The sequence below is a fragment of the Trachurus japonicus genome, chromosome 19 (genome assembly GCF_045865225.1).
Source record: "Trachurus japonicus isolate A0001 chromosome 19, Traja_1.0".
In the NCBI taxonomy this organism is placed as follows: domain Eukaryota; kingdom Metazoa; phylum Chordata; class Actinopteri; order Carangiformes; family Carangidae; genus Trachurus; species Trachurus japonicus.
In genome coordinates this window covers 4,368,720-4,378,979 of record NC_140925.1, presented here as the reverse complement: position 1 = coordinate 4,378,979, position 10,260 = coordinate 4,368,720, and the positions used below count along the sequence as shown (strand labels likewise).

Here is a 10,260-nt window from a genome sequence, read left to right as displayed (position 1 = left end):
TCATTTGGCAGCTCAAACCTACAGTAAATAATGTCTTTGGCCACTTGGGGGCAGCGGAAACAAGTCATGGAGACAATTTGAGTTAATCTGAGAACTTGTTTGCAAACATCATATTTATTTCTACATCCTAAAACATGATGCTTCATTTGGTGTCCTGTTTGAGTCCACCTGTGTCCCTCGCTTTTAGCCCTGTGTTTGGTCTCCACCAGCTCCTGAGGGAAATATCTGGCTCTTTAGCTGCTAAATGCTCCATTATATTCACCAGCTGCTCTCTGGCTGTGTGAACAGGTCTGATAATAACAGCTGCTTTCTGCAATGAGAGCAGTACGAATGAACCAGAACGGTGCAGTCGTGGTCAGGACGGATAAATAATGAGCTGAGCTGAGGAGGTCTGAACATTTACCTGCTAACTCATTACAAAGCAAGAGCACATCTACCAATTAGTGAATACTGGAGTCTGATGACTTGAAGCATTGGACTCTAATGACTGGAGATGAAAAGTAGGTTGTCGTCAAAACCCAGCATTAGCTAATTAGCAGAGGTTGGTGAAGATGATGCCTGTGTGAGAAGTTTGGAAAACAGTTTGTAGAAGTTATTTTTCTGCCAAACATGGTTTCTTCTTCCCAGGAGTCAGTTTTAGTGTTTGTTACTTCAAAAGAGCTTCATCCTTTGTTATCTTTCTGATACAAGAGTTTTTAATGCATATTTTCGGCAGTGAGGCTACAGTGAGTTGCAATGGGCAAGTATGCTAATGATAGATATGGGAGTTAATGTTTCTTAAGTCTGTTGCTTAGTTTTTTGTTTTAAAGTTTTATGCTGAACTCAAAATGTTTCTCCTATTGGTTCTGTTGATACTAAGCTACTTAGGCTAGTAATAACTAAACTTAGGCTTCTTTTAACGTAAAAAATTTAAACGTAAGCTTTTAATTGTTGGCTATTCATGCCAAATTAACGCTGTCTTGGCATCCAAACATTTCTGCTAATTGGTTAGTAAACAACCGCAAATGCTAGTGATAGCTATGTAGCCAAAGCAAAACTTAGGCTTTCACATAAAATATAAACGTTAGCTGTTAATGGTTAGCTATTTTATGCCAAATTAATTTTGTCTTGCCATCAGATCGTTTCTCCTGCTAACGCTAATGTTAGCTTTAGCAATAACAAAACTTACCTAGGCTACTCTTAAGATGAAATGTGAAGCTTAGCTGTTATTTGTATGCCGTTTTAGGTCAATTTTAACGTTGCGTTTGCATTAATTTTGGGGGATTTTGTTTTGCTAACATGTTAGCTGTTGCTGCCCCCTAGTGGCCAACAAGGAAGGAACAGTCTTAATTCTTAAAAGCCCAATCAACATGTAGCCTATTTTTCCAACATATTTGCTTTGTTTTTTACCCCCTTTCTCGTTTCTTTAATCAGCTTAAGTCTAATTTAAATCTGAATCCCTTTGTTTGCCATTAATTATAGTTGATTAACTAATTGATGGATGGGTTTTGTTTCAGCACTAATCTGAGCAGCATGAGACACATTAGAGTTTTACTAAATCTGTCATTTAAAGAGCATGTTTTTCTGGAACTACTTTCCATTGGGTGTTCTTTTTTTTTTTTTTTTTTAGTTTATTTAAAAAGATCCCGGGGGACAGTGAACTTTATTGACACAGTGGGACCATCTGTCCGTCAGTAGCTCACAGCCAAATCTGTTAACGCAGAGCGGCTCTGGCACTAATTCAGCTGTAAATTGGGACACATGTTAAAAGGGTTTCTCTCTTCTTCTTTTTTCCTGGATTGCTTAATAAGAGCTTCTCTTCTCTTTAGGCGATGCGCGCAGACCCACCCACCCCCATCCAAAAAACACTTTATCCCGGGGTCCGTCCGTCCTTTAACTTTTTTTTTTTCTTTTTGCAGCAGTGACATCTAGATTGCGAAGGGGGATTAAAGATTAGGATCCGGAACGGCACGGCACGGCATGGCACGGCGGAGAGCTGATGCATAATTAACTCCAAGACGCGCGCAGCACGGAGGACTGGAGTAGTAATTCCTCAGTCGCGTTGTTGGATAGATAGATAGATCTGGCTACTCCCCGTCAAAGTGGCACAACGTGGGCGGCGCGTCAAGGAGACGGTCTATAGGCTCCCACCACCACCAGCAGCACCACCAGCAGCAGAACCACCACCACAGCAGTCAGGAGTCAGGAGCTGGATATGCAGCAGCAGCAGCAGCAGCAGCAGCAGCAGCAGCAGCAGCAGGGGGTGGGGGGACATGACGGTGTAGCAGCTCCGGGTAACCTGCGCAGTAAACCATGCGTGTGAGGAGGAGAAGAGGAGTTTCGCTCCGGGGCCAGGCTTGAAGGGTACAGCAGGGTACTACGGGGTGTACAGGGTTTACAGGGTTTCTACAGCAGCGCAGCGCGGCGCATTGGAGCCGGCTGATGGTGCGCGTCTCTCCGCGGTGGATTCGGTTTCCAGTCCGGTAACACAAACTGACCGGAGCGACTTCATTAGAGCCGCGTGTTCAACCCGAGAGAGGAGAGGACACTTCATCACCCCGGAGGCTGCTGGATGAAATGTTTGCGCTCCCGGGCTTTTCTTTTTCTTTTTCTTTTTCTTTTCTTTTTATATTGAATTACCGTAATGGATCATAACCTCTGACATCACCCACCGGACAGTGGCTTTTTCTTCCTCTTCTCTGGCTGCACGCAACAGCAACAGCAACAACATCTTTGGCACCATCAGGGAAAGGAAAGAACATTTCTGTGTTGCTGCGACTTTTCTGGGATAGTGTGTGTGTGTGCCTGTGTGTTGTGTGTGTGTGAGTGTGTGTGCAGAGCAGGATTTCATCAAGTCACCAGAAGAAAAAGAAAATTAACGACCCACATGAAAATTATGTGAAAAATAAAGGAGTGGAAATGCGTCGCAAATGCTTCTTTCTGCTTGAGGTAAGTTCTGCGCCTTTTTTGCGCTTTGACCTCCTCCTCCTCCTCCTCCTCGTCTTTCATCCCATCTTCTTCTCCTTCTTCATCATCATCGTCTTCTTAGACATTTAATTAAAAAATATATATCTATATTTGAATACAAGCTACTGGATCTGTCTTATTCTGGCAGATTGCAGCTGAGTAGATATAATCTTGATGTGAAGGGATTTAACACACTATCCTCCCCTCCAGATGTCAGTTTTGGATATTGTCTCCATGTCAGAGAGACAACATCCACTTAAAGCAAGAAAGAAAGAATAAATCCTTCAGCCTCTCTTCTGAAAGAAAAAAAAAAAGAAAAAGGTTTTGAACCAGGACAGTAATCCAGAGGGAGACTTATCTTTTCTATTTCCCACCTTCCCCACTGGAGCATTGAGAACAATCTGCATCATATTAGTTCATCGAAGTGCTGAAGCTGCAAATGTTGTGTTGACTTGTAAACACAGGAACATGAACTCACGGGTTAAGATGGCATGAGAAATAAAACACACACATAGACACACACACACACACCAAAAAAAAAAAAGAAGAAAAACAACATGATTCCTGTTGGGACTCTGAGGAACCAGGATTTGTGACACTGAGGATTAAAGAGAGTTAATTAACGCAGCAAGTGCACAACTCTCCCCACATAACACCTCCACTTTCCACTTTCCACTTTCCACTTCTCCCTGGACAAAGTTGAGGCTTAAGTTCATGTTTTCGCTGTCGTAGAAGATCCATTATCCGATACCATCTCCGAACACAGAGGGGCTTTAACAATAGGAAGCCAGGGATTCGTTGCACTCGACGACAACGACGATGATGCCTGAGGTGAATTACTTCATCTGCCTCCTCCTGTACCCATTGTGTGAGGGAAACTGTCGCACTAAGAATAGTAGAGAATCCTCTGAACCTTTTTTTTTTTTTTTTTTTTTTTGAAGCCCATTCCCACCCACCAACACTACACCACCACCCTCTGCTTTCTATTCGTGTCCACATTGTTGTGATTTAAGAGCTCGCTGGGCCCCCACTGCCTCTGCAACTCACATATCACATGCCTGCTCTCTGCTCTGCTCGGGTCAGACCACGAGAACCAGAGAAACTGGACCTGAATCCGGTTAAAGAAGTCGGTCCGAGCTGACGTTAACGCAGAAACATCATATACTACTGTATAGGTTACTACAGCGACGACGACAGGCCAGATGAGTCACGCTTTCAACGTTTTTTTTGTTTTTTTTTACCTGATTAAAAATACAGAATAGTTGCAGCTGGTTATAAAGACGGGAGCTATTTTTAGCCGCTTTTTTACTGCAGGGTGGGTTGTGAGCCAACATTTATCTTATTGATTAAATGATAAAAAAAGAAAAGCAATATTTCCATCTCAAAGTACAGAACAGGAGTAGATGCACTTTGCTTCCTTCCATTGCTGCTGAGAAATACTGGATAATACACTATACTTGTGCATAATGAGTGTTATTTCTGGCCTCCCCTCTGAAGCATAATGCATTATCAAGTCAATTAAGTCTTTGACTCTGATGCCTGTCGGACACTTGTGAGGTAGTTTTGAGGTGTTGGCCTCTGTGAAAAACAAAGTGCTGCATGTGTTTATGCTCCCTCTGCATCAGGGAGACTGTCGATTATAAGACTTTTAACCTTGAAAACATCAGAGTTGGATAATCACGGGCGATTAGATGAATCAGAAGCATTTGTTTTGTGTGAAAACCTAAGAGTTATACTGTTGTCTGTCGTAAAAACCAGTCTAAATAGACATTTTAAGAGTGGATTATAACCACTCAGCTTCTCTGGTGTGATAAAACCACAAGTTATTGAGAGATGAATAGATCCGTCCCCCCTGGAGGTGAACACATGGACCAGAAACCTCCTTAAATGACCAGATACTTAAAAACTGAGGCGATTTAATCAAACAGGAAGTTGAATAATCTTAATGCTGCGTGAAATAAGTTTCTCCAGACTCTAATTTCGGCAGAAATCTCCTTTTTTATAACAGTGGAGATTTTTGCAGCTCCACAGATGCTGCTGCTGCTGCTGCTGCTGCTCACTCATTTATGCATCAGTAATAATGATCATGTGAAAGGCTATTTTTGGCGTTTTTCCACTGCTGGCACTTTAAACGCAGGACTTTTACTTTTAATGAAGTGTTTTTTTATTCCTTCACACATAGTTTAACACTTTTATCAAAGTAAAGCAGCTGAAATCTTCCTCCAGCAGTGCAAGGGAGAGAAAAAAAAAGGAAAAAAAAAAACCGAAGCTCCCTGGTGAAATCCTTTGGCAAATTAGCAGCTTGTTTTATCCTGCTGTGTACATTTGTGGCTGTCAGCAGCCGTCGAGCTTTAATTACCTGGGAGGAGGTGGACAGCTGGTACAGTAGGTTACACCGGCCTCTGATACGATACCTGCTCCACGATTCATGGGGCGTGAAGCGAAGCGTCAGGAACCCTCCTCTGAAAATCTGGGGCATCCAGCATTTTATAAGATGTGACTACGTTTCACTGTTGCTGCCGCTGCTCTAACCGGCAGGTACGAAATGTGCTTTTTGTACAAAAACGAGGGCTTTTTAATGAATTACAATCCTTTTAGTTTTCAATCTGAACGATGTGAAAAGGTGCACAGTTGCAGCCGCTGAGTTATTGATGAGTTCAGGAAGATGAAACGCTGGATTTTTATGGGGTAGCAGTGTCCGCTGGGATAAAGGACAACAGCTCCGGGGTCAATTAGGAAAGGTTGTTCCTTTTTTGTTTTTTTTTAGCCCAAACAAGGAGCTAAGCTGCTGACATTTTACAATCTTTGTGGTCTTTTGTGCCTCATAAAAAAAGCCTCTGACAGATGCTGCCTGTGTGCCAGCCCAGCAGCAGCAGCAGCAGCAGCGGTGGCGGCGGCGGCGGCGGTGGTTCAGTGTTTCCACATGCAACCTGAAGCACATTCAACTTGGATGTTTGTTCCAACCTTCAACGGACGGGGGGGGGGTTGGACCGGTTCCAGATGTCACTCATACACTCATACAGAAAGAGAGAAAGAAAAAAAAAACAGAAAGAGAACAGGAATCCAGTGGAGATCAAAGTGAAATGTGTGGATGAAATATTAATCTGTGAACCGTGACCTCGGCTCGCCGTGTTGTCACCTAAATAAAGGCGCTGTGATTCCTACACACAGACACTTAATGTCACACACACACACACACGACATCCACCATCCACCATCCACGTCCATGAGCTGCTGCTGCTGTTTAAAAATTATGTGCATTATTCACTGCTCCTCCCCCTCAGCACACATGCAAAGCAGGCAACACACACACACACACACACACACACACACACACACACATCCTTGTAAATCTATCTTTGTGAGGACATGTCATTGACATAATGTATTCCCTAGCCCCTTACCCTAACCTTAACCATCCAAAACAAATGCCTAAACTTAACCATTACTTTAAACCTAATTATAACCTAAAGTCTTAACCCTCAAACAGCCCTTTGAAAAAGTGAGGACCGGCCAAAATGTCCTCACTTCCCAAAAATGTCCTCACTCTGTTGGTTAAAAACTCGTTCCGGTCCTCACAACGTAGCATGTACAAGAACACACACACACACACACACACACACACACGTCCTCTATCTTGAATTTATCATTACAGCCTCTCTCGTTAAGAAGACGCTAATCAGTGATGTCTTCTGCCTTTTTTATATTTTATCGAGCATTCGTATTCATATCTGTAAACATGCAAGACTGTTGACAGGGAGAGAGATGATTACAGACTACAAAGTGCTCCCAAGAATTAGGAGCGGCGCATTAGCGGAGGGGAGTTGTTAATACATGCATCTTCTTCTGCTCAAGGGCAGCGAGAGTCTTTCAGTTCGATTCAGCACAACTTCATCTGCTCCGTTCGCCGGGGAGTTTAGAAAAAAAAAAAAAAAAAAAGGAGCAGTTGGCAAACGACATGCAGTGTTTAATCTGATGAATCCTGACCTATCTGTGTGTGTGTGTGTGTGTGTGTCTCTCTCTGTGTGTTTGCAGGTGTGTGCCATCGTGAGCCTCCTGCCGTCGGCCTCGGTGGCGGATCTGACATGTGAAGCTCTGCTCATGCTGTCAGGGAATTTCTCGTGTAAGTTGCAGACGGCCGCGGTCTGTCGGTCTCTCAGTCGGAGGAGGAGGAGGAGGGAGGAAGATGTTTACCACGAGGCTTTTAAAAAAGAAGAGAGAGAGCGCTTATAAAAACCAACCTGAGAATTGAAGCTGATCCGCTCGAGATTGAATTGATGTTCAGTCTTTTTCCATTTCTCGACGGGAGCCGCTAAATGCCAAAGCCTCGTCGTCCGTCACAACTTTCCCCTTGTGGATATTGGCAAACTGTCTTTTCCTATTATTCCATTTGTGTGCAGACCTCACAAGCACAGTAGCAGCTGGTTAAACTTAAATGCGCACGTATCTCCTCATTACGTGGCCTCCAGCTCCAGCCCATAAAGATGTCTCAGGTAGCTCTGTGGTAATAACAAAGCTCTCTGTGTTTAAGATGTTGTCACGCTGCTCTGTGATGAATCCCCTGCACCCAAGAGCCGCGACTTCCCTTTTATTGATCTACGTGTCGATTATCGGTGTTGTTGACCCATCAATTAATCATTTAGTCTTTGAGAGGTTAAGGGAACAGACCAAGGTGATGCACTCGGAGGCCGAAATATTTAATTTATAGTAATACGAACGCCAGGCGAAGCTGCAGGAGCTCATATTTAAGAAGCAGGCACCAGATTTTTTTACCTGTCAACACTCGTGGGTTTTTCCAGCACTTCAGCACAATCTCCTGCTTTCATCACGTAATCCTGAGTTTTCCACGGCCTTCAACCTTTATTAAAAATAATCACCATCCATACGTTTTTATGTTGCCAGCTTTGTGTATGAAGCACAAAGTAAAAGTAAAAAATCTGTACCCTTCTGTTCCCACAACCTGGCAACCCACACAAAAAAAACAACAACAAAAAACGTACGACTGGACTGAAAATAAAGATGGACGTACGAGACGAGACGTCAACTTTTAAGTTTGGACGTCGTCGTGATCCCAGTTGGATCCGACGCTGCTGAGCTCACAGCGAATACAACGACGGGTCTGTTCTGGTTTATGGCAGGTAAACATGAAAGGGATAGTTCACCCAAAATTCAAATTTCACTCATTATCTACTCACCCTCATGTGGACTAAGGGCTGGGAGAAGAGTCCTCCGTGGCTTCTCTGAGTTACAGGGGGTCTCGGCGTAGCAGTGCATGTCCATTATAACGGTTGCAAATGGATACCAACTGTCTTCGTAACAAAAAGACACACCAAAAAGCATCCAAATATTCCCAGTTCGTCAAATTTGGACGAAGAGGAGCTCCGAGAAGCTTCCGCTACAAAACAAGCTTGAAATATAGACTTATTTAATTTTTTTCGGGACAATTTTGCATTTCGGGGCTTCAATACAAGACGGGCATTACATACGAGCAGCATGGAGGTATTTGGATGTTTTTTGGTGTGTCTTTTTGTTACGAAGACAGTTGGTATCCATTTGCAACCGTCATATGGACATGCACTGCTACGCCGAGACCCCCTGTAACTCAGAGAAGGCACGGAGGACTCTGAAACTTCTCACAGCCCTTAGTCCACATGAGGGTGAGTAGATAATGAGTGAAATTTGAATTTTGGGTGAACTATCCCTCTAACCCTCGAGTTACTCGGAGCGACCACGGCGTCGACTGTGCAAAACTTTGAACCTTAAGGTCGTTGTACACCAGAGGAAGTGACGAATAAAACTGAACATGCAACAGACGTGACGATTATAAACCAGAGTTTGGCGTCTCGTCTGGTGGTTCTTTGCCTTCAGGTGTAACAGGTATCCCTCACGTATTCAACAGCGGTTTGTTTACGTTATCCAAACCGTCGTCTTGTTACCAGCTCTCTGTCGGATCTCTGTCCTGAGACGAGACGGGGAGGTGAGAGACGCAGGTCGTTGACATTACTGTATGTGGGTTCAAACATGGAGTCGTTTTCCTCTTTCTGACTGAATTCGTTCTGAATGAGTCTTTCAGGTTTTAACTGTTTACATGTGATCTGATCTAATCTAATCTGGTGTTTACATGAGCCACTGCATTTAATTCAGCACGGACGTTTTACAGCCGTGTGACATGATTGAGTGTTGTTAACAGACGTGTCCGACTAGAACAACCCGGCAGGACGCACTGGTTTGGACGGGTTCAGGACAAAATTATATAGAAATGACTTTAGTCATTTTTCCTATTTTTTTTGTCGGAGTCTGGTCGGGTTCAGGCCGAGAATTACTGCTAGTGAGATGCATCAAGTCTGGGCTTCAACACTTGCATGGATTTTAATTTTCAGGCCTGTTGAGAACTCTAGAAATCAAAACATTCACGACTGATCACAGATCAGATCTATTATCATCATCAGCTCAGTATTTGTTCATAGTTTTCACACTTTCATTCAAGCATTTGCATGTAAAGAAACGTCACTACACATTTACATCAACAGGGAGCAGAAAGAACGAAACAAGACAATATTCAGTTTCACCGTTTACGTGACACAATTTTCATTTCTTTCAGTTTAAGAAAAGGTTTATTCCACCTCTCTGAAACCTAATGAAATTTCATTCAGATTTCATTCATGTTGTGCACCTTTACTAAGCCCCTGCATTATATCGAGTGCTCCAGTTGTTTCTTTTGGGTTTAGTCCTCTGTGAAGTGACCCAATTGCACCTTTCTTTGAAATTTCATTCAGCTTGGTCCTGTTTTTACTCTGATTGAGCTGTTTTTATGGAGCATTTTCATTCGGTCTGGACTCTAAACCGATTCTAATCAGAATATTTGGCTCCATGTGAATCCACCTATTGTTGTCATGATGTTGTGTTGTGTAGAGTTGTGACATACCTCCTTTTCCACGCAACATGATTGGTTGGTTTATGCATTTAGTCGCCAGTGAAAGCTTAGAAAAATCAACCTCACTCCAAAAGAGAAAAACCCCATCATGTCACATTCTGGCTGCACCACCTCTTTGTGAAAGGACTCATGATGAAAGAATATATTCACATGCGAATTACCCGCATAAAAAATACATCGTCCCCTGTGTGTAAGGGCCCCTTAATAGAATCTAAACAAGCGAGTTATATAAAAATTCACCCTGAAAATGACCAAGTTGAACACAACTCAACTCTAATTGGTCCACGCCTGCAGCTCGTGCATCAAACTAAAGCTGAGCAGAGACGTCAGAGACACTGTTTACACTCCATACCTGTCTCCAGATCAGAAAAAAACACACA

At 43.2% G+C, this 10,260-nt stretch overlaps 1 protein-coding gene across 2 annotated transcripts in view; it reads left to right on the top strand.

The window, feature by feature from the left end:
* Positions 1 to 2,388: 2,388 nt before the first annotated feature.
* Positions 2,389 to 10,260, top strand: part of LOC146967178 (corticotropin-releasing hormone receptor 1-like) — a 103,045-nt gene continuing 95,173 nt past the window's right edge. For both annotated transcript variants that reach the window (XR_015034366.1, XM_085760820.1), the window contains exons 1-2: positions 2,389 to 2,928; positions 6,982 to 7,069. Coding sequence is in view for 1 of the 2 variants with exons in the window: in XM_085760820.1 (XP_085616946.1) it covers positions 2,899 to 2,928; positions 6,982 to 7,069 (118 nt within the window). In the remaining variant the exon portion in view is untranslated. The remainder of the gene's footprint in view (positions 2,929 to 6,981; positions 7,070 to 10,260) is intronic.